Genomic DNA, 25,008 nt, shown 5'->3' on the forward strand with positions numbered 1-25,008 from the left:
TGAAATAAGTTAAGTTCAGCTTTCATTTTCCATTTTCTTTAACAACATTCTACATATATTTAACATAACATGTAACATATTTCTTCTTTAAAAGAGTAATGGAGAAATAACCCCAGATTACTAAGTGCAAATATTGTTTTATTTTTTAAATTCACATAATAAAGAAAATTTTGATAAACTGTGCCATATATTATATACATTAGAGTCAAAAGTCAGGTAGCGTATTTAAAAAACCACTAATCATTCACATGATTTTTCTGGGCATGTCAAGTTACAGAAAAGACATCAGCACCACAGTCAAAACAAGAATTTGGAGCTTCCTAATAAAGAATATGAACTCTGTAAAGGCAAAATAAAATAACTACATCAATTAGAATGAATGCGAGATCTTTCTGTTACCTCATAAATAGCAGAAGTGAATCACAAAATTGAATTATAGAGTATTTTCATCTGACACAAGAAAAACAGAAAACAAATTTAAGATATGGAGCTTACCACAATCTTTTCCTCTGAAAATTAATTATTAAGATTAATTCTTTCCACAGCTTAGACATACAAAGGAGACTACATCATGGTTAATTTTCACACTTATGTATATAGTCATGGAAGACAGCACACAAACTTTAATAGTAACTGTCAAATTCTAATAATTATTTTGATTGATAAAAATGTCAAATGATTTTCCAACCATACCACTTCTTCCACCAACCTCCTTCCCCTCCCCTCCCCCCCCCAATAAAAAACAAAAAAACAACACAACAAAGATTTTTCAATACAATTATAGCGATTCATGAATCATAAAACTATAAAACAGAATTAGTTCTGTCATCAGATCTACATTCCTATTAGGACTTTTGCAATCTATTGGTTTGATACTTCGGCTTCTTCCACATCCCAAGTTGCCATTATCATGCCAGTACAATGGAGTTTGATGGACAAATCTTACACACTCAAAGCATACAACAGATATTAATTTATGTCTGCAACTCTATGAATCAAGCAGGTATTTTACATATGGGAAAATCAAAGAAAGGTGAAGTGCTTTGTCTAACGGCACTTGGAAGAAATGAGTAACAGTGCTCTAATTAAAATTCAACATCAAAAATCATATTAATCCTCAAGACCTAGCTGCATTTTTCAAAGTGCATGATTTGGAACATCAAAAAAAAAGAATCAGATCAGTCTTTTTCCTCAGTACTCACATTAATGATAAAACATTGCATTCATCTTCTTCCCCTGTATTAGCATGAACAGCCATTTTTCTCAGATATAAAATTCACAAAACCATTTGGATTTAAAAGAAATATTTATAAACAAGTCCAGGTCACAATTAAAATTTAAATTCTGCATTTGATTTGGCCTATATCTCTACGTACTGAGAGTCTCAGAAAAAAAATCACATACGTGCCAAGTATGTTAGTATACCAACTTATACCACACTGATTTAATTAGTTTGCTTTCAATGCAAAGGTGCAGCACCTCAGCAATTACGAGATCGTTAATACAACAGAGCATAACAGCACCTTTAGAGGTCTTGTCTAACCTCTAGGCACACATATAACTCCCATTAAGGCTAATGGGAGTCACATGTGTGCAACCAAGGGAGAAGAGGCCCATTAAAACTGATACAACACATCCATTAATCTTCAGGTCACTCTTAAGGTCAAACATTATAAAAATGTTTATGAACAGTACTTACTAGGTATGCACAGCGGCTACTTTGGTTTTAGGACAGACCTGTGAGCAGTTAAGGCCATGGATAATGTCTGCTTTAAAAGCATCACCATGTTTCAAGCAGTAGCATGGAAATTTGAAAATGCTTTTCTATAGTGAGAGAACATTTTGCTATGATCTCTTGAATTAGAAGGATAGGAGTGACAGAAAAGGTTAGACGCGATGAAAACCTAGGACAAAGGTATGCCCTAACTTTTCATTTTACTTCCAGCTCCCTCTCTTTCGTCATACTTCAGTCTTTTACTTGTGGTTTTCTGCTTCAGGAAGAACATCACACTGACTAAATTCCTAATCTGTGAAGTATGCCACAAAGACACTACAGGTAAGATTTTGATTATTGAATCACTTGCAAACCACAACAATTCAAGCACTCGTTCCAGGGTGGACTGAGTTTTTAAAGTTTTTCAGAGAAAGGTGATCTTAGTTTGCTATCCATTTCATTCTCTCTATGTGAAACCCCTCTTATTCAACACTGTAATATAGTTTAGGCAAGCACGACCATTCCCAGATTTGAAAAAGCTAAAGGTACCAATTTCCAGCCATTTCATTTGCAAAAGCAGTCCAATCAGAAATGAGTTTGCTATCTTCATCCGCTGAATCCTGGAGGAGAAAGATTTCTCAGAAGCATGAGGTCAAATGATGTCTCCACATGAACAGAGCAGAAGGAATGGCAGATGGGAATGCAATTGTTAGATGGACACGGAAATGAAGACAAGCTTCAAATATGTTTAGCATTCAAGAATTTGCGCGAGGAAAACTAGCTTCGTTGAGTTTACTATAGCGACAAAATATTCTGAAACTTGTCTTTCACAACTACATTCAATACTCTTACATTGCAAGTGAAATTTATTCATTACTCTCTGATTACACTTGTCACAGAATCTTTGTTTCAAGCACTGACAACTAGTTTATCTCAGCACTCAAGCTTGCACTCTAAGACCTTACATAGCAAACAGAGATGGTCAGTGGAACAATTTCTCACCTAGAAAGTGAAGCTCCAAGGGAAAGCAAATAAATACAAAGCCACAAAAGAATGCTGTACAATGCTTCAGTCTTGAGCTGCAGGTCATCTATTGTTTTACTGTGATTTGCCCATTGAAAGTAGGGTCTCACTGCACAGAACTTTTATACACCACTACAGCTCTTTGTGCTCTGAAACAAGTGTTCTATGTTTCTAATTCAAATTTGCTTTCTAAACCAAAATCATAGAATCTTTTGAGTTGGAAAAGACTCTTTTAGTCCCACTCCCTGCAATGAACAGGGACATCCATAGCTAGATCAGGATGCTCAGCGCCTGGTCCAGCTTCACCTGGATGTCTCTAGGTGCAGAGTTGTCTCATCAACCACCTCTTTGGACAAGCTGTTCCAAGGCCTAACCACAATTACTGTAAAAAATGTCTTATGTTCAATCTAAATCTCCCCTCTTTTAGCTTGAATTCATTTCCTCATATCCTATCACCACAGACCCTGATAGTCTGTCCCCTTCCTCCTCATTCCCCCCCTTTAGATACTGAAAGTTTGCTATCTGGTTTCCCAAGAGACCAAGCTATCTAATGGACTTCTCCTCAGCCAAGTGCGCATCATGTTCAAATCTTTTATATCAAAACAAAATCAGAAACTGCAAGTGAGCTATTTCCATACCTTTTATAAACTTTGCAGGCTAATCACTGAGAAGCCAAGAGACCACAATCTACTTTTAACACTCGCAAGTATTACTCAGCAGTTCCTATTCTTTTCACCTTTCCCCCAACACCTCTGTGGTGCTACTACCTGTATCTCCCCAGCTGCCCTTTCCAGACAGATCAAACACACTGTGGCCAGTAAGAGAGGACCTTTACATGTCACTGTTATCAGCATCCCATCTGCCAACCCAGCACCACACAGCACTGGAGAAAGGCACTACTGCTTGTAGTGCTTACGGGCTGTTACCACATTTTCACTATAGGCTGCTGCATTCCTCTCCTCTCACAAGCCTGTAATCTGCCAGTAAGCGCTACATACACCCCTCAGCTTGCAGGGCCACAGCCCAGGTTGCAAGCCCCAGGCGGCCCCGCTCCGAGGGCACCAAATAGAGGACCCAGAGCAAGCTAAGGCCGGAGCCGGTGCTCTCCGAGCACAGTATTTCCTTGTCCGCTGAACTGTCCCCGAGGCCCAGCGGGAGAGCTCACAGCCACGTACTCGACTCCTGAAACAGCCATTTCCTTATAACAGCAGAAACGCCACTTAAACACTCTACGGGCTCGGCACACGCAACGCCCCGCCTCCCGCCCTCTTCCATTGGCTCCTCAGCTTCACCCTTTGTCGCTTAATTTGCTCCCTGGCCTGTCAGTCAATTACCCCCGCGCCGCGATTGCTACCCTGGTAGCCGTTCTAACGCGTCATCTCTATGCCCGAAGGTACTTCCTGTGCGACCGCTCTAGGCGCTTACCTGTGGCATCCATCGCCTATGTCGCCGCCTCTCTAGGCTGTGGGTGCCGGCTCTGTGACCCAGGCGGGGCGGGCTAGCAGGACGGGGTCCGTGGAGGCAGCCGAATGGCGGTCCCCGCGGGGCCTCCGTCCGCGCGAGGTGCGAGGTAGAGCCGCGTAGGCCGTGCGGCCCGGGCCCCGCGGCACAGGTCAGTCGGGGCGCGGGACGAGGTGAGCGGGGCCGTGGCGGCGCAGGTCCCGCTGACCGCCTGGCTCTTGGGCCGTGCAAGCTCAGGGCCGCGGGCCTGCTGGGGTCAGCCCCAGGCCCTTCTTGTAAACGCTTTGTTTCTCGTTGTGGCCTTGCCGGGTTTTGCAGTTCCGTGAGTCCCACTGGTGTTTTTTCCCTGCTGCCCACTATCTGCCCGAGGAGGCTGTGAGTCTTCCAGCTAGGACGAAATGTAAGGTAAGAGAAGAGGGAGCCTTAAAACACGTTCCGTAGAGAGGACAGCACGTTGAATTTTGGCAGAGATGGTTTTTCATCTGAATTGTTAATTGTTGACGTCAGTTGAAATTGCAAAACATTTATAGGAAACTTCCCTGTAGCTATGATACGACTCAGTTCAAGGCTGTTCTTTGCTGGGGGTGATAGTAAATCTTTTCCACTTTATTTTAACCCAGTCTCGTGCAGCCTATTAGTGTTTAGTTGCCAACCAATGGCTTCTCCCAAAACTAAAGCAGGTTTAGTCTGAATGGCCAAGTTATTTTGGCAGGAAGATGAATTCCAGTTCATGATACAGTTACTGCTGTGAACCAGAGGGCTGTGTATTTCCTTCAGTCTAGATTTCTTGTATCGTCATCTGAGTGCTGGCAGGAGGGAGCAGTTCACCAAGGTCAAAGGTTGGAGTATGGCCACTAATGTTGTAAAAGCTGATTCCAGTAAAATAAAATAAAACAAATACATAAATATTTTGAAAGTTAGTGAATTCTTGTCTAACTTTTTGGAGCCATTATTAATGTGCAGTTGAGCAGCAGTTCCCAATAAACTGTTAATTCTAAGACTATTACTGTTTTCATTTCTTTTCAGAGGTATTCTATCACTGCTTTCTTCTACAAATGTTTTTTCTCTGTATGTCTCGGTTTCATCTGAACAATTTTTCATCTTCTGCAGGGTGTTATCACTAGTTTAATGAATGGATTAGCAGGAAAACAGCTGAGAAAGGCATCATTGCTGGGATATGAGTTAGAATAGAAAGAAACTATTGAAGGGAGTAACAGTTCACACCTCTGAATTCTCCTGTTTAAATCTGTTCATGAGCCATGAAGTCATCAATTTCAGTTATTTGATCTGGAGTGGAGTGGATAACTTCACACCTATGGGATCTATAAATGAAATCTCTAGAAGACTTCTTCCATATTTTTTTGTAAAAGTGGAATAGACCACTAAGGCACATAATGTCAAGTGTATTGGAGGGATTTGACACTTAAACTTTAGTGTCATGGAAATAGATGACTGTCATTATTAGAACACCTGCTTTGACAGCTAATGCTCTTATAGGAATACTATTTTGAATTAATAAGCCATATTATCTGCATATCCTGTTTTTGGAGAGAGTATTTCACCACTTAGATCTATACTGATGTTTGTGTATGATGCTGTGCATGGCATATTTTGCCACAAATAGGCTAGTTCAGAATAAATCCAATTTCTGAAAAGAAGTTATCCTTCCGATATGTTACCAACATACATGTTATAGTAATGCATTGAAAATAATACTTTAATTGCTGAAAGTTGTTAGAAGATCATCTATCTGTGCAAATCTATTACTAAGAAAGCGTCATTGTCATTATTTCTATTTCTCATAGTGTTTTAATAGTTTGTGCATTTACACTTTAATTACTCTTTAAGCAGCTGAAGTAAGTTTTGGCCTAGAGTTTTCCCTCTACTTCTAAATCCCTTTAGCTTCTTCTTGCCTTGGACCAAATTTATGCTTTTAATTATTGAGGTCATCCTTTCTAGAACTAAGATGAAGGAAATTAATTCCCTTTAAAACTTCAGTGTAAGTTGGCGTAACTGGGTAAACAGTTTGAAATTAGACATCTCATTGAATGGCTGAATTTCTTTCACTTGTGCTAAAGGTGTTTCAGAACTGCAGTAACACTGGTGAAATTAGACATTTCTAAATGAACTCATATTCTAGTCTCAAATCTGTCATTAGAAACACTTAGAATGACACAGGCACATAAAATATCATCCTTTGAACTTACTTAAGAGAAGTTTCATCGCTCAGATAATGGACCTTCAAATGCTATGTAAATGCTTTCACCGATTAAAAGACTGTCAGGTAATGTGAATGATATACCCCATTTAATGTTAGGGGATTAATGAGGATTAAAGTAGCTATACCAAACAAGAATGTAAGGATTCAAACCCTTATTAATGAAGTAAAACTGATTCAATTTCATTGTGTAAGGAGAACAATTTATTTACATATGATTATTTATAAATGCAAATAATCTTTAATGTCTATGTTGGCTGGTAAACTGAAATATAAGTTAGGTTCATTATTAGATTAATATGTGTAGATAAAATGATCTGATTTGCTGGATTCACTTTCAGCTATTGAGCATTCTGAAAATTCTAAATGGAGCAAAATCAACTACTCTGGTAAAATAACTTTGATTTTTAGTGTCTAACTTTTGTTTTCATTCCAAACTGAATGTCTTTCGAGCAAGGAGAGTGTTGTTTGTGAAGCAATTTTTTGTTGTTGTTTGCTTGAGAGCTGTGTGCCTTTGTCTCCTTTTGGACAAATATATTTTTTTTCCCTCTGAGACTGTGGATGTCACTTCTTTTGTTATTGAAGGAAGTGACTCACAGAAAAGCTTTGATACTTACTGTGATTCAGGACGTGTAGGAAGCAAATGTTCCTTTGATAGACTAAATAAAATTCAATTAAAACTTGCAAGCAAGTTTTAATATATTGACAATATATAAAGACTTCCTTAGACACTGTGTAGAATGGAATGGAGAAGGTAATTTGTATACTCCTGAAGATTTTTGACATTGTTAGTAATCTGCAGACCTGCATTTGTGGTTTTGACATCAAATGTTGTGGTGCAAGTCAAGAAAGGCATTTGATCTTCAGTGTTTTATCTCTTGTAGTCTTTTATAGTGACAATTCTAAAAACTGCTGTAGATTCCAGCAACTCATAGAACAATTGGGAAGGAAAGAATGAAGCAAGTTTGACTACAGAGTATCAATATCTTATGTCTATTTAGCAATCAACATAAATTATGTATATATTGTAAAATCAATAAAGGTGTAGATAACTGAGTGACAAGGAATGATCTCTGAATTCACTATTAGCATGTATCCTGTTGTAGTAATCTAACACATGGTATTTCAGAAGTGAAGTTGGTGGGAGAAGATGAAGAGGTGCCTAAAGGAAAACTAGTCGCTAAACTATGGACAAATCATTCAGCAGTGTCAGACCATGATGTAAATACCTTATTACCAATGTTTTGGTTTTTTTTGTCTGTGTTGGTTTTAATGGCCTGCATTTTTCTGGTGTTGCTTTTTTTTTTTTTTTAAATTCCATAGCCCTGCATTTGCAGTTTCTATGATTATTTACTGAGATCAGAAATAAAGATCTTAAATCTGTCAAACACTGGTAAACTTAAGGCGTAAATGCAGCTTCATTAAATTAGCTTGTAAACATGATTTCTTCTAATATCAATAAAGAAACAGACAAACATGAATAATAACAGAAAGAAATGTTCTTCAAATATTATGAACTTGTTCTGTATTAACTCTGTAATTGAAGAATAAGATGTATTCTGTTACATTATCTTTAACATGTGATTTCTAAAAGTTGTTTGATATTTAGTGATTTTTGGAGAAATGTTTTCTTTAGTCTTTGTGTCTTTGATTGAGATTCTGTGGATAATACATTTCTAGTGAGGAAGTTCACCATGTTTGCTTGTCCCAGTTTAGCTTGTATCACTTTTGAGTTATCTGCTCCTTGGGAGAGAGCAATGCAATCTTGTTCTTATTCAGTTACTGATACTAGTGCCTGCTTTCTCTGAGAGCATGGTTTAAGACTTGTTTAAGTATTATTAAGTATTTAGTAAGCAAGCTTACAACACTGAACTTTGGGAGATCAAACTTTAGACTGTTCAGGGTTCTGCTTGTATGAGCCCCATGCAATAAGGCCCTGCAGGAAAGCTGAGTGTTGTTCAAGGACCATGTCCTTAAAGCGTAACAGAGGTCCATTGCAATGAGTAGAATGTCAGGCAAAAAAGCCTACAGTCCTACATGGGTGAACGAAGAGCTCCTGGCAAAACACAAACAAAATAAGGCGGTATACAGACAGTGGAAAGGCTGCTTAGGGTTGAATTTTGTAAAGCCAGAAGTCACAGGCTTCTATATTGGTGGCAAAAAACAGGAAAATTTTGAGCCTTCTTCTGAATGAGGTAGAAACCCTGGTGACATATGACATGGAAAAGGTTGAGGTATAGGGAGGTGTGTGTCCTTGGCAGAAGAGCGAGGATCAAGTCAGAGAAGAGCGAACTAAGATACCCCTCAGTGCTGAGAGACCTGGCTAATGTCACTGTGAGGCTACTCCCAGTTATCTGAAGGATCATGATAACTGGGGAAGTACTTGAGGAAAGGAATAAGGCTTCTGTCGCTCTTGTTTTCAAGAAGGAGCCAGGTAACTGCAGACTCACCAGACTCACCTTGATACCTAGGAGTATGATGGAACACAAATCCTGGAAACTATTTTCAGACATGTTAAAGTCAATAAGGTGATCAGGAGTAGTCAGCATAGATTCTCTAAGGGGAACAGAGTTATGCATGACAAACCTGATAACTTCCTATGATAAGTTTCTAAGAGAAAGACAGAAGAAGAACACCAGTTACAGTCTGTCTGGACTTCAGTATGATTTCTGATGCTGTCTCCCACAATGCCATCATTGAAAATCTCTTTATATGTGGGCTTGTTGAGCAGACAGGGAGGTGGACTGAAAACAGGCAGAACATCCAGGCTAAGAGGATGTTGAACAGTGGTGCAAAGTCTGGTAAGCAGTTAGAAGGTAACTAGGAGCATACCCTTGGGTTTAATACTATGTTTTCTCCTATTTAACATTTTCATTAACAATTTAGACGATTAGACAGCGGACCTTCTGTAATTTTGCATATGATACCAAAGTGGGAGGTATGGTGGATATACCAGATGGCTGAGCTGCCATTCAGAGTGATGTTGACAGGCTAGAAAAATGACCCAAAAGGAACCTCATCAGTTCAACAAAGTGCAGTCCTGATTTTTGAGGGGAGATAATTTTGTGCATGAGTGTATGATGAGGCCAACCTTCTGTAAAGCAGCTTTGCAGAAAAAGACCTGGAGATCTTGTTGAACACAAGGCAACAATATGGTCTTGCCATGAAGGTATCATAAAGGTATCCTAGGTTAAATTAAGAGGAGTGTTAGCAATTGAGGGAAGTGGTCAAGGTTGAGCATCTTTTCAGTCTCCTCAACACTGGTAAGGCCAGATCTGAGTGTTCTGTCTCCTTGGCTCCTCAGTAGAAGAAAGATGGGGGAGCTCCTACTGAGGGTTCAGTGGAGGGAATTCAGTTAAGGGACTGGATCATTTCACATACAAGGAAAGGTTGAGAGAGCTAGGACTTGTAAACCTGGAGGGGAAAAGGTTTAGGATGAAACTCATGGATGCGTATGTATACCTGCGGTGCAGATGCAAAGAGAGCAGAGCCAGGCTCTTCTCAGTGGTGCCCCTGGACAGGACAAGAAGCAGTGGGCACAAGCTGCAGCAGGGAAATTTCTCTCTGAACTTGAGGGGAGGCACTTGAGTACTGTGTGGTTGATGGAGCACTGGTGCAGATTGCCCAGAATTGCTGTGGAATTGTCTTCTTTGGAGATATTCAAAAGCTGAATGAAAAAGGTCCTCGGCATCTTGCTCTAGATGTCCCTGTTGTGTTGGACATTGTAAGTTTGAAATAAACACACTGATCCCTTTCTACTTTCCCCTATTATCACATGTATTTTCTTTAAATAAATTTAAAAAAAAAAAAAAAGCAATTCAGAGTTTTTGTGTTGTTAACTTGCGGTATTTGTCAAGTTTTTTGTCAAGCCACTTGTGGAATTTTGCAGAATTAATTTAAGAAATTCAGAGGGGGAAGTCACTTTTTAATTACTTCAAAATAACAGATAAAAAACCTCCTTTCCCATGAACCTCGAAAGAGGCACATTTTTCCTTAGATCACTCAACTCCATCCTGTAGGTGCGAAGTGTATGTTGTTCCTACACATTGTATGCTTAGTTCTTTACAAAAGCACTTATATATGTTTGTAATTAGCTGATGTTGGTTTAGCCAATTAAAATCAGTCTTTCTCTAGAAAATTTTAATGTGTATTTCCCCCTAACAGTGATTGTTTTCTAAATGTGAACTTTCCAGGCACAGGATCTGAGTTCACAAATTCTTTTAGAACATAGCAAGAGTGGCTTCACATCTGTTGTGTTTATATCTCAGTCTGCCTGGGAAAAACCTGTCTAAAAATGTGCTCTCTCTGCCACTGCTTATCTCGACAGTCTCAGTGTCTGCTAATATTGGCTGTGGAATTGGGAAAGGAATAATCCAAGTCCAAATTCTAAGAAAACTTGAAAAATACTTTCAAAGATAATATTATTTAAAACCAGCATTATTAATTCTATCAGCAGAGGAGTAGACAGGAGATATCACAGTAGGGAGCTGGCATAGAGAAAGGGACTTTTCCTGGAAAGGAAATTAGCAGCCAGTCATGACTCTGTGGGGCATTACTAAAGTATGAATGGGAATCCATGCTAGAATTGCAGAAAGACTGCAGAATGTCAGAGGTGATTGCATAGTAAGGAAGTTGCTATCCTTCCAAACTCATAATATGTATGTGCAGCCCTACTAGTGGATTCTGAAATGCTAATGAAGTTACAGGATTGAAGAGTGTGTGGTGAAAGCATATCAGTCTTCTCACTTGTGCTTAAAGTTACTGCAATTACTAAGTAATAAAACTGTCAAGATTTGGGGACAGTGAGCACTTCTAATTTTCCCAACATCTATATTAGTCATTGTGTATGCCAAACATTTCAAACTGCAGTCATATCAGAGAGGTAAGAGTTGGGAGGAATTGTGTAGTATTCCTTATGTAGAGTAGCCTCTCACCTGCAAGCCTGCATGAGTACAACACTGGATGTTGTGTTCACCTGTTTGTGTACAAACGTGGAGAAAAATTGAAACAGGTTTGTTTTCTGCTACCTTAACATACTATAACAATTCAACATGTTCAAGTTCAGAATGTTGGTGCTAGTCTACTAGAAAAGGTAGCAATACCTAGTTGAATGAAGATGGAGCAGATTAGCTTTTAGAAGAGCTTTATTACAGCTTAAAAAAATGATGCACAATTGTCAGATAAAATGCTGTTCTTTGTCCTTCCTAATTAATAGTTCTTGATTATAGCTAGATCCAATTAATTGTGTTGTGCTATAGAAGACTAAAACTTACAAGTAACGGTGTACTGACTTATCTTTCTATTAATGAAGGACCTTGGCTTTAACATAGTGTAAATATGTTATGGTTTAGTTTTATATGCAGTAATCGTTTTAGTACAGATGTGGACAAAGGTTAATTATGAGTTAACTACACATTACAGATTTTACCATCTCATCTAGTACACGTTTCCAAGAAAAGGTTGAAAGACAACCTTTTTTTGCTGTGCAGTATGTGGATTGACATTGCTACACTTTCATGCCACTAAATATTCATAACGGTGCAGTTTGTTTGCATATGTACATAAAAAGCAAGGAAAACGAAATAAAATCGGAGCAGTGACTGTGTATGCAAAAAATGAGGCTAAAGTATGTATCATGCAAAAATTCAGGGCTCTGTTGCCTGTATTAAATTGTATCTCAGTATGTAGAACAGGCATTGTTTTTGAATCGCTTCTGTATATCTTCTCACTCTTCATCTAGCATTTCCATAACTGTTTGGTGATCCATCCATACAGATCAGAGAGGTAGAAGCAGAACAGAAACACAGCAGATCTGTGAAATAGGAATTTAAGCTAGGTAACAATTTTTTTTTTTTTTTTTTTTTTTTTTTTTTTTTAATAGTACCAAATGGAGGAAAGGCAAGTAGGCTGTAAAAAAGATGCATAAAATTGGCATTGGCACTGTGCATGACAAATTAGACTATGTGAGATCTAGAGCCTTTACAATAGTGGGAAAGAAATAGTACATAATTCAGTACACATAAGGTCTGCTTTTCAGGGAAGTAACAGTAACCAGCACATAAAGAGTTACGGTCATAATTGCCCACAGTGTGCTAACAACCATTTGTCCATATTCTCTGAACCATTCTGAAAAGGAGCTGCATACCTTTGCTACAGTGATTTGTTTTACCTATGTAACACGAAGTATGGCACATCTACAAATCCATCCTTTTCACTTTTATACATGCAGTACATTAGAGACTTTCATTTATCTGTCCTTATAACAGAACCTGGTATTCTCATCATAAACAGAATCTCTTAAAACACAAGGATCTCCCTGTCGTCTGCTAATGTGATCATCAGTGACTGAGAATTACTTTTATAGCTTAAGGGATTCTTTGCAATAATAATTTTTGATACTGGTTTAGTCAGAGATGTTGCACTTTCATTACATGGGGCTGTTCCTTTCTAGTTAACCATCATAGCTGCAGTTCTGTCAAATGCTACAACTGAACCCTCCATGATTTTGATTTATCAGCAGTAAATACAAGGTATGTTTCCAGACAATTATTGTTACCTGCTGGTATTTCAGAAGAAAGAGCATCGATACTGCGTAATGGGTATGTATATTGGCTCTCCACCTTACTGCTCAAGGTCTGGTTTTGTTTGGTTTTTTTTGAAGCCTTTTTTTGTAAAGCCTCCACTTGTCATGAAGCTTATTGTGTCAAGCTTTTGAGTTTTGTTTAATCATCAAATTAGTTGAAAGCAGCAGCAGATAGCTTCAATTTAGTACAGCGGGAAATGAGAATTTATACCTGGAACCGATACTTCCATGTATAGATGAGTTTGCAATTTGACATACTAAGGACAAGGATGACAAAGAAGAGGAAATAAGATAGGGGAAGTTGAGAAAATGGGATATGAGGTAAAGAATAGGAACAGGGTATATGAGTTGTTACATGCTTGTCTTCTTTTTTATCCTATTAAATTAAAAATAGGGCCATATACAGAAAGTTGGAAAGATTATGCTATTTGTGCTCATTATGTTTCAGGAAATGCAAATGTACTGTGAACTTATATTCCCTTAAATGCAACATCACAGACTTCACAAGGTAATAGCTTAAATATTAGTTGTGCGGTGATCAGAAACTCTGATTTAGTTTGATTTAGTTCTTTGCATTTAAGATATTTTGAGAGTGCTTGACTGATCAAAGATTTTTCTCAAGTCCATGGAAGCTCTTAGCATTCAACGTGTCTTAACACTGGCCAATATATTCTCAGTTGCTAGCATTCATTGAGAGAATGTGTTGCATTGATACAACATTTTCAGTTTCCATCAAACACTGACAGAAATGACTGTTATACAGCTTGTAGAAGTGCAGCACTTCCCTACTGCTCTTCATTACTGTTGTATCAATTCTAGCTCTTCTGAACTGGTTCTAATTTTGTAACTTGAAGCCTTAATATTTTGGCTCTGTCAGGTTGTTTATGGAAAGATCAGTCAATGAGCTATCGTTATGTTTTCTTGCTGTCTCCAGGCATTCATCAGTTGTTAATTTCTTGTATTCCATTTTATGAAAACTGAATTTACTGAGTTAAAATTAGAATGGCAACCTGCAATTTGAATGTACTTTTGTCTTGTGCTCAGTCTTCTGACACTAAATGTTAATGTTGTGGTTTAATGCTGGTAGGCACCACACATACTCTCATCCCCCTTCCTCAGCATGACTGGGACAAGGGAAGAAAATAAGTAGGATGAAAACTTGAATTCTTCACATAAAAGTAGCTTAATACACATAGTATTTAAGAAGGTAAAAAAAAGATGGCCATGCATGGATTCAGAAGGGCAAAAGTGTTCTTGACTTCCCGTCACAAGCAAAGTTCAGTCATATTCTGGGAAGCAGAGTCTCACGGTGTATAGCAGTTGCTTCAGAAGACAAACGCCTTTGTAATGAATGTCTTCCTTTCTTCTTCTATGTGGCCTCCCCCCCCCCCGACTTCTACTTTTGGGCATGATGTCAGTACAGTATTGGGTTGTCCTTTTGGTCAGTCGAGTGGCTGCATCCCCTCCCAGCCTCTTGCCCACCCCCTGTCTACTTTGTGGGATATTGGACAAATAGTCGATGCTGTGCCAATGCTGCTCAACAAAACCAAAGCATTGGTGCAACATCAGCATTTTAGCTCCAAGTGCAAAGCACAGCACTGTATAAGCTGCGGTGTGGAAAGTGAACTCCATCCCAGCCAGACCCAGTACAGTAGCATTCTGTGATTTGTCATTAGTAGCTTACTGAAACTCCTTAGTTAAAAAAAAAAAAAAAAAAAAAACAAAACCCGTCTCTGTGGGATTCATTCAGACTTTACTCATAAAAGTAGTACTCATAAAAATAAATAATTGCGTTGTATAGTTGACTTTTCAATTAGCATTAGTAGTTATTCCAAATAATCAGTTTGTTCTTCACAAAATGATAGCTATTTAGCTGAAGTACATAGAAATCCAAACGATACTGTAAATCAATCTCTTATAACGTTGTTTGAAGTACTGATATGGTGTGGTACTGATATGAACTTTGTTCTGAGGGTCCTTCTCTCTACATTTGGGGAGAGAAAGAAATGAGAATTAATGATAAAACATGAGATTTTGAGCAGCTGAGGTCTAGGTTTTCTGTTTTATTATGAGAGCTTATGTTAAGGAACATTTTGTAAGGAAATGCATACATATAGTTTGATTTCTCATTTTAATCTAAAGTTTATTGATTTCAGGCTGACATCTAAACCATCCTCTGCTATTCACACAATGTCAGAAATGTTCCATTTGGCACTTAGAGTTAAAAAAAATTTTTTAGAACACTGGAGAAGTTAGTAAATGAGCATCTATTTTAGGTTCATTTCTTACATAAAAGGAATAATTGCTTGCAAATGGAAAAGTAGAAGGAATTTTCTGTGGAAGTGACTATAAAATGTTAGATTCACTATGAGAAGCTTAGGGGAAAAAAGTCTCAGCAATTGCAGAGCTCTTTATGGCAATCTTTGGACTCTAGAATAAGGCTGTCAAGGCTAATAAGTCCGTTAAAGTGCACGTCTCATCTTTTCTTAATGTTGAGATAGTATTTCAGTTTATAAACCAAAATAAATGTTAACGAGATGTTATGTAATAGAAATTTTTTTAGTGGCCTGGAAATCAAAGATTTGTGTGAGCAAAATTAATGCTACGTGATTAGGGCTGTATGTAAAGAAATAACATAAGAATGTAAAAGTAAGAGTAAAATAAATGAGAAAATAGGTGTTTAATTATTAAGCACTAGGAAAAGAATCAATTAAAGGGTTCAATAAGTCTTAAGAAAAGCCATGGTGCATTACTTTGGTCTGTGACTTGTTAAGAAATTAGACCAAATAACAGATTTTTGAACTTACATATTGTGGCCAGCTGCTTCATAAAGTTAGTTCACAGAATCACAGAATCACCCGGGTTGGAAGGGACCTCAAGGATCATGTAGTTCCAACCCCCCTGCCTAGCAGGGCCACCAAACACACACATTCAGATCAGGTTGCCCAGGACCCCGTCCAACCTGGCCTTGAACACGTCCAAGGACGGGGCATCCACAACCTCCCTGGGCAGCCCGTTCCAGGGCCTAACCACTCTCCTTGTAAAGAACTTCCCCCTAACATCCAACCTAAATCTTCCCTCCTTCAACTTGGATCCATAAGTTCTAGACAGGAAGAGTGGAACGAAAGCATAGGAAGGGTGGCATACAGAGTGTTAATATAGATGTGCTCAGGTGCTAAATCTTAATAAAATTAATCGTAGTATGATTGAGGAATTAAGCACTCCTGTTTTTATTTATTTAATGTCCCAGAGTGTGAAAATAGCCTGTAATGTGACCGAGATTGTCTTTGTTTCTCTATTCTTTTATTATGGGAGTTACTGAAGTTGTTAGTTTCAATTCCAAATTAAGATTCAGGAACAGATATATTAGCAACTAATTTGTATCTAAAAGTACTTAGAAGAGAAACTGCAAAACAACCAGTATGGTTTTGACATGACCTACTGGTGAAGAATCTTAGTCTTCATCACATAGGAAGGATGACAAATTTAGTAAGGGAAAAACTTGTAGGTACAATAGTGCTTGCTTTTATTTTTTATTTTTTTTTACTCACATAAGCAAACTGGGGAAGCATTAGGTGGTGATATTATCAGCATCAAGTTGGAAAATTGCCTTTACAGGGTAATTATCTATCCTGTCAAGATGAAAAGGCATTAATGAGATGGATGATTGAAGAGAACACATACTTACAAAAGTAACTTATGTTACAAAGTTGGAGAGGGATTGAAAGTTTTGCGGTTTTTTTTTGTGGTTTTTTTCTATGAACATAAGGTCTAAATCCAAAATACTCTTGGTGAATTAGAGAGAATCTCTGAAGTCAATGAGATGAAATGCAGTGCAGGCGAGTTTGAAGCACTGCATATAAAAGGAAAACTCATATACATGAATATAAATCAGGAAATAATTACTCAGTGAAATGACAGAAAAGGATCTCAAGATACTGCAGACCTGAATTTACATACGAGCTACGCTGCTGGGGGAAAAAAATATATATTGTGGAGGATAATACCACACGTAGGAAATAGAATATTGTCTAGTTTGGCAAGTCATGTCTGTAGTTGGTCTTCTCACCACTTTTTCCTCTTGAGAGAATGCAGGCAAACTGGAAGTTATTCTCCATCGTTGTTATGCTTTTCTTCTGTGAAATGAAAACCATCTTTATTTTTAATAAGAATAATTTATATTGAATTTGAGAAAAAAAAAATCACCCTAATAGTGATAATTTAAATTACTAGAACAAGCAAGAGAAGTTCTGAATTGTGCTTTCTCTGTAGTTAAACATCTGTCTAAGGTATTCATGACTCCCCATCTTTGCAGAGATAGAATTAGATAGTTCTTTCTGATCCCATTCATCTCTTCATGAGTACAGTAATCGGACTTCATGCTTTGGTTGGACATAAGAGAGTATGTAAAGTAATAACTCATTGAGGTGCTGTTTCTTTAATGCTAAATACTGTTTTAAGTTACAGCAGAAAGGAACAAAGTTGAGTTTTGACTTAATAAAATATGTTTTTATTTTGCCTCCATAAAAGTGCTTTCTTAAATCATACTTTAAAAAGTACTGTGACACCTATGCATATAATGTGTCTGTCCTTTAATTTTTATGCTAGAAAAGTGGGGAATGAGATTCCACTAGCAGTGAGACAGTATGTACCCTTTGATTACTCATCCATAGTGGAATAGCCCTATGGGGAAAAAAATGGCACTCTAGAGATTACTTGGATTTGTATGTTTCTGTAGGCAAAGTTTACAGACCTGTAAATTTAAATGTAGAATTTTTTGTAGGCATAATACATTGACAAATATGCCTGCTGGTAATACATCTCATACTGATAGTCTCAGAACAAGTCAATAATAATGCTTGTATTGATAGCAGCAATGCAGGGGATGTTACTTGATATTATAGCTAAAATCCATGTTATCTCTTTAATCATAATTACATTAATATTGGCAAGCTGTTGACAATACTCACATTACTATTGATAGATTTCTGTCAATAACATGTTACCAAATAAAATATATTCATTCGTAATTTGTACAATGCTCGATAACAGCATTAATATATACCAGGAAAAATTCTTGTTTCCTTGGTGATGTACAGTTTTTTGCAGATGTTGTACAGAGTGTTGTGCTGTACAAGTGGGATTGTTGACACACAAAAAATAGGTTATTTAAGAAAGAAAAGTTCATATTACTTTTTTTTTCAGAGGGGTCAGTGGGGGTTCAAACTTTTAGTTCTATTAAACAATACCTGTGGATGGTATAAAATCGAGAAAGTTTTAAGTAGTAATCTTTAGTGCTTTGTCTTAAGAATTAATTAACAAATTAATCAGTCACAGGGCTGGTTTGTTTGTTTGTTTGTCTTCGCCTAACTTTTGGTTGTTAAATTCTAATCATGTTAGTTATGTGTGATGGCATTATGAACTGAGCATTGATATTTGTCTCTAGTTATTGAATCTACAGTTCTGAATTTCTAAGTTGCAAATAATTTAAAAATAGAGTAAATAATAAAAACACTAAATCCTGACAAACAGGATTGCACAGGAGGAAAACTAGCATCCTTTTGGTGGTCTGTTAAGCTCAGCACAATATGGAGTTTAAATAAAACAAGCTGATGCTTACAGTGTGTGTTTCTGGTATTATGTTTTAGAACAGAGGACAGATTTTTCATTTATTCGTATGGACCAGAATTTGTGAAATCAATACAAAATGAAAAATCTAATAGAATTTTGAGAGGAAGTAAAAAATGAAACTTTTTTTAGTTATTTTATAATTATCATCACTTAAAGAAATGGACATCATAGATACCGAATAGAATGAAAATTCCCTAGAAAATAGGGAAAAAGACAGAATTCATGCGTCTTCTCTGAAATAAATAGTTTATGGTATCCAAATCAGTAGGGCTTTTTGAAAATATTTTTCATAGGAGAATACAGATTTTAAATTTTCCCTTTAAATGTTTGTGTTTTTGAAGTAAATAGGTAGTCTGTCTCAGGTGGAAAATCTTCCATATCGGTGCAGTAAAATCTTAAATCAGTTCAGAAGCAAGTATAGTCTACAGCACAGTACTTCAGCATGTATGTAACAGTAAGTATTCTAAAATGGGTTATGTGTTAAAGCCATATGGATATAATCTTTAAGTAACTCACAGGGTCTTGTTAACAGCCATGGTCTATGGCAAACTTGTTATGCTTAGCAGCAATCAGAAAGACTGGGAATTATGTCTAATTGTATTGCCTACATTGAGAATTCGTGTCTACCTGTTGATCAGAAAGTAAGTTTTCTACATATAGTAAGATAAGCATAACTTAAAGCATTTTAAAATATTTTTTTTTTTTTTTTAATTTCCTGCTTGTGTTTCTGCTTGTCATCCTTCCTTCTTCATAGTTTGCATAAAAGTGACTTGTAGTTGAATAAAAATGCTAGTTGGTAATTCAGGAGCATTAAATGTAACATAAGTAGTATATATACTACTGCTTCTAATTTTAGGAAAGGAAACTTGTTGGATTTGGGAAAAATTTGAAGATTGACAAACAGTAGTTAGATCTTTGGTTCAAAAGAGGCTTCAATTTTCTGTAAACAGAATCTAGTCCCACTCTAACAGTTAAGCTCATTGAAGTTATTTCCTTCTATAAAATGTCAGGGACATTAATATGTATGCTGTTCTGAAACTAATGCCTTCTATATGTTTCCATGGAAACTACAACAGATACAGTGAGCACAGTAAGAGTGTGTGATTGACCAAATTCTCAGCTACAGTACCCTGTCTTTCAAAACAGTCACCACTGTTTTCTGTACATTTTCACCAGTGGTGAACAAGAGCCTGCATGCAGCACTCAGAAACATCTGCACCTGCAGAGATTGACCCACTGTCAACACTGCTGAAATGCACCACCCACCAGCTCACAGGGCTCATACACACTGTTTGGTCTCCAGAAACATTCAGCAAGTGTCAGTAAATGTCACTGGGTACCATTTTTTCCACACGAAGGAATTCAGTTACACAGCTTTCCTTCATATGGACTTCCATGTCAGATGCCACTTTGTCAAATGTGTCTGCTGCCATCTGTCACATGGCAGCAACATCTGAAGGAATATCGGTGGGAAGATCCAACCTCAACTGGCATACCACCAACACCTGCCTCTGATGTCACTGGCCAACACAGTAAAAGGAGATGCATTACTTCTGGAGCATCCCTCCTACATTTACAGAGAGAATCACAATGCAATCAATGTCATGTAGCCCAAACATGGGCTGCATAACGGGTAACAAAATATTACAGAGGGGAGGGTACAGTGCAGTGATAACTGCCTCTTGCACCCATCCCACATGCTCACTTGAATAGATATATGTGCACTTGTGCCACTTGGCGAGTACAGTATAGTGATTACAGACAGTAATATTTTAAACTGTCTTTGGCCGTTTAAACATTGTCTTGTGACATATGCAGTCTAGAAGAAATATGCTGAATAGTCATGCTGACAAACTATGATTTTCAGTATCTTTAAAAGCTCACAAAGCATAAAATAATTTGTGATGTTTTTAATTAGTTTTGTGATATATATTTGATTAGTGTTTCGCAAAAGCAAGATCAGATATTCCACGAGTTTAATGTTTTTTGTTGCTCTCATCTTTTAATAAAAAAAATAAAAAATAAAAGACAAAGTAAGTTTTGTTACTTATTATATACATTAACTATATTTTATGTGTGGCCCAAGACAATTCCTCTTCAATCAGCACAGCCCACGCAAGCCAAAAGGTTGGACACTATGGTCTAGACAAACTGTTCTAGTACTTAACTCCTCTCATGAAGACGGTTTTTTCCTTATGTCTGGTAAGAATTTCTCATATTGCAAGACATGACCAATTGCCTCTTTTTCTTTCATTGTGCATCTCTCAGAAAGGTTTGACTTAATCTTCTCTGTAACCTTTAGATAGTGAAAGATAACAATTAAATTGCTTTTTTAGCTACTTTGTCTTCAAGTTAAACAATCTGAGTTCTTTCAGGCTCTCCTCATATATCATGTATTGGGAATCCCCAATGATATTAGTGTCTAAACTCTTTTCAGTTTGTTGACATTTCTCTTTTACTGGTGATAGAAAAGAGGCAAAACTGGATGCCAGTGTAAAGCCAGCAATGCCAAACAGAGGGGAATAAGCACATCCTTCAGTCAGTCTGCAGTCTACCAGGCATTACTGTTGTGAGGGTACACTGGTGATTGTTTTCAGCTTGCTCCCTACCAGGATTCGGGGGTCCTTTTTTTCTCAAAGCAGCCATCCCATCGATCTGCCTCTGGACTATAGTCATATGTAGGTTTTCATGTGTCTTTTGTGATCTGTTGTGCTCCTATGTGTTTGGCATGTTTTCCTTGAACTTCAGGAGGTTCCTGTTAAGTTATACTGTGCTTACTCAGGTTTCTTTGAATAATCTTGCCACACAAATGGAAAAAAAAATCTGCTGTTAGGCTACTTATTTATATTTAATCTACAAAAGAAGTACTCATAGCACTTGGAGTAGTGGCAGACAACTGGAAAAAATGATTGAGCTGATAGCAAAATAGTTTTAATGGATAATCTGTGGGCATAGGAGTTGTTTGATGAGATGGCTATTTTGAGTCAATGTAAGGTTTTGAAGGGGGTTTATATGTGTTGGAAATTGTGTAGAATGAGAATGAGAGAATAGCTGAAATGGTTAGATGAGAATGAAATGAGTAGGGGGGACTGAGGTAGAAGAAGTGAAGAAGGTGTTAGATTTTAGGGGCTGCAAATAAATAAATAATGGGACTGAAGGGATAGGTTCTAGAGCAGATGGTCAGAGACTGGGGTTCCTAAAATGGTAGTGAGGTAAGAAATAGAGGGTAATAGGGTTTGTAGTCACGGTGGTTGGACTCACTGAGGAGTTACGACAAGGTACAGTGGGGACTGGATTGTTCCCAAGACTGCAAAGTGAAGGAGGTAAGTTATTGTGATACTGAATAGCGCTTTCCAAGCAAACATCCTATGCATCAGGGCTTATTACAGAAAAGACAGATGTGTGACTCAGGCTTGGTATACTTTTATATGGTAGCATGTCAAGGAGGTTGATGGCACAGGGCGGGTGGCCTTATGCTAACTTCAGTCATATTTTGCTTGCTAATGAGGATGGAAGGATTTGGAGAAATCAAGTGGGCTATCCCATGCTCTACCCAAATATCCAGTCTTAGTTAATTGGAAATCACTGTTGTACCGCATACATTAAGAAAAAAAAATTGTATTTCCTGTGACCTTTGCACAGAATTTTCCTTAAAAACATTACCAGTTGTAGGTCATATTTCTATAGGTGTAGGGAAAAAAAAAATAATGCAAAAAGTGTTTTATACTGGGTTTTAAAACCTTTGGTGTACTGTTTGGGGACAAGATTAATGGTTTGGGGGACTTTTTTATATTCTTGGTATCATTCGCAGCCTTTCGTATATGGAATCTATACAGCATCAGTTATTCAAATTATTGTTATAGCAGGTTTTCCTCCTACAAATAGAAATTGAAGCATCTTCTTTTGTACTTTTTTCAGAAGATTGTTGTCTATCTGCTATACAAAGAATCTCCTTTAGAAGCTGAAATACACTGCATGCTACCTGAAATATACCCCTTCTCCTAAACCCCTATTTATGTAGACAAAAGAAAAAAAAAAAAAAAAATCAGTTACTTTGCAGTTTTGTATTATGGAGTTGTTAACTACATTTTAGTCTTGCAATTTATTATATTTGTCCGTAATGCTTGAGTAATACCAGTATACATTTGTTGAAGTTGCCAGGAAACTTATTATCCTACCATTAGCACAATTCTGTACCTATAAAAGACTCTCAAAAATATATGCTAGCTTCTGTATTATATTGTATGTTAATTTGTGGTTGAATACTGAGTATTTTTTTAATTTTATGTAATGAACTAAACAAATCACTGCCTTTATTTAGCAGATTTTATCATTTCTGTCTTCCACCCTTATTTTTTGTACGTACAAAATTTATGTCTGTACATTTTTTAATATTTCTATTTTTAAATAGAAAATATATAAAAAAAAATTCTATTTCTAAGATTTTACTTTAAGCTGCAACTACTGAAGTATTTGTGGACCAATATTATTTATCTAACCCTCTGTTCCTTCCTACATGGATTTTAGTCTGTATGCAAATTTTCCCTGTTTTTCCATTAAATGTCTTACAGTTTTACTTTTTTTCTGTTTTAAGGCCCATGTGAGTATTTAAGCACGTAACTTTTTTACTTTTTTTTTCAGTTTACAGCAGTGAAATGTTAAATTTGTAATGTTTTGTGAAAATCAAGAGGAGATTACACAGTTCTCTATAACCAAATAAAAATATTACTGCCAATGAGAAATAGTCTCGATGTAAGTTCTTTCAAGAGGCAAGTGTATGCTATTTGTATGAATCTTGCTGAAAGGACTCATAGTAGTTCCTGATAGCATATTAATAACTTAGGAGGCATTTTTGTTATTTCATGTTTACTCCTGATTTTGTTAGCTGTAACAAGAACAAAAATGGGGAATGCTATGTTATACTAAAATGTATTTGTGTTTATTCCTAGAAAGTATTTTTTCGAGAAGAAATGGCATCCAGCATTGAAAATGAAAAGAGTGTGAATCCTGTGCTCAGAATAAGTCAACTTGATGCTCTGGAACTAAACAAAGCTCTGGAACAACTAGTGTGGTCCCAGTTTACCAGCTGTTTTCATGGATTTAAACCAGGGGTGTTGGCTCATATTGAACCAGAAGTTAAAGCATTTCTGTGGCTTTTACTGTGGAGATTCACCATCTATTCTAAGAATGCAACTGTGGGACAGGCTATTTTGAATATTCAGTACAAGAATAACTTATCTCAGACAGAGAAATACCAACCTCTGAGCAAACACCAGAAGTTATGGTATCTTATTTTCACTGTTGGTGGAAGATGGCTGGAGGAAAGATGTTACGATTTCTTTAGCAATCGCCAACTGCAATCTGTCAGCAAAATCAAGCAATATATTAATTTTGGAGCTGGACTTCTTAAAATTTGTGGACTTGTAAATTTTCTGATTTTTCTTCAGAAAGGAACATTTGCAACACTTACTGAACGCATTCTAGGAATTAAGTCAGTTTTTTGCAAGCCACAGAATGTTCGCCAGGTAGGATTTGAATACATGAACAGGGAGCTGTTGTGGCATGGCTTTGCTGAATTTCTGATCTACTTGCTACCACTTATTAATGTACAGAAACTGAAACTCAAAATTTGTTCTTGGTGTTTGCCTATTGCCAATCTTTCTAATAGTGAAAAAACAGTAGCAGCTCACTACAAGGTGTGTTCGCTGTGTGGGGAATGGCCTACCATGCCACATACCATAGGCTGTTCACATGTGTTTTGTTACTACTGTATTAAAAGTAACTATTTACTTGATATGTATTTTACCTGTCCTAAGTGTGGCTCAGAGGTACACAGTCTTCAGCCACTGAAATATAAAATTGAGATGACAGAATTACATATCTAATAAGGAGGTTGTTCTATTCTTGTACTGCATATGAAATATATTAAAGATGAATGGAAAAAAATCAGAAATTACTGTAATCAGACAGCTTGAAAGACAGCTTTGGAAATTCTTTAAGCCTTTTCTGGTGTTATTTTTTTTACTGAGTAACAGTGCCAACTTGCATCTCTGAATAAAGGAAAACAAAAAAGTTTGCAGGTTCTTCTACTCTCTCAGACTACTTGATCCCATTTTGGTACCCCTCTGTTGTCTTCTTAGATCATGGTCTGGCAATCTACCGCTTCCTAAGTTTATGCTGTATTCTTCCCTCAAGGGTAGATGAGAAGATACTCGATTCACTTGGGGGATTTTCTCAGCATTGTTTTAAAAGTTTCTGCTATTGCCAACGTAGCTATATGGATTTTGTGCAGAGGTCATCCTAGTCACACCTAAAGAATAGTTTTAACTTTGAATATTTAAAATTTGAATTTACAGTATAATGCGCCACTGATAAAGA

The 25,008-nt window shown here is 37.1% G+C and overlaps 1 protein-coding gene across 7 annotated transcripts; it reads left to right on the forward strand.

Annotated features, from left to right (window-relative positions):
• The first annotated feature begins 4,107 nt into the window (after positions 1-4,107).
• PEX2 (peroxisomal biogenesis factor 2) lies at positions 4,108-24,674 on the forward strand. 7 transcript variants are annotated; one of them, XM_042839979.1, is made up of 4 exons: positions 4,137-4,349; positions 4,517-4,603; positions 13,448-13,507; positions 23,580-24,674. In XM_042839979.1, exons 3-4 carry the CDS (start codon positions 13,484-13,486, stop codon positions 24,513-24,515), a joined length of 960 nt encoding a protein of 319 aa, XP_042695913.1. In that variant the 5' UTR covers positions 4,137-4,349; positions 4,517-4,603; positions 13,448-13,483; the 3' UTR covers positions 24,516-24,674. The 7 variants fall into 7 exon arrangements, with proteins under 7 accessions (XP_042695918.1, XP_042695913.1, XP_042695916.1 ...); XM_042839980.1 differs by having other exon boundaries at positions 4,332-4,371; XM_042839982.1 differs by lacking the exon at positions 13,448-13,507.
• Positions 24,675-25,008: the final 334 nt, after the last annotated feature.

Source organism: Centrocercus urophasianus, unplaced genomic scaffold (genome assembly GCF_019232065.1).
Source record: "Centrocercus urophasianus isolate 14NV4802_14NV808 unplaced genomic scaffold, USGS_Curo_1.0 seq_11, whole genome shotgun sequence".
Classification (NCBI taxonomy): Eukaryota; Metazoa; Chordata; class Aves; order Galliformes; family Phasianidae; genus Centrocercus; species Centrocercus urophasianus.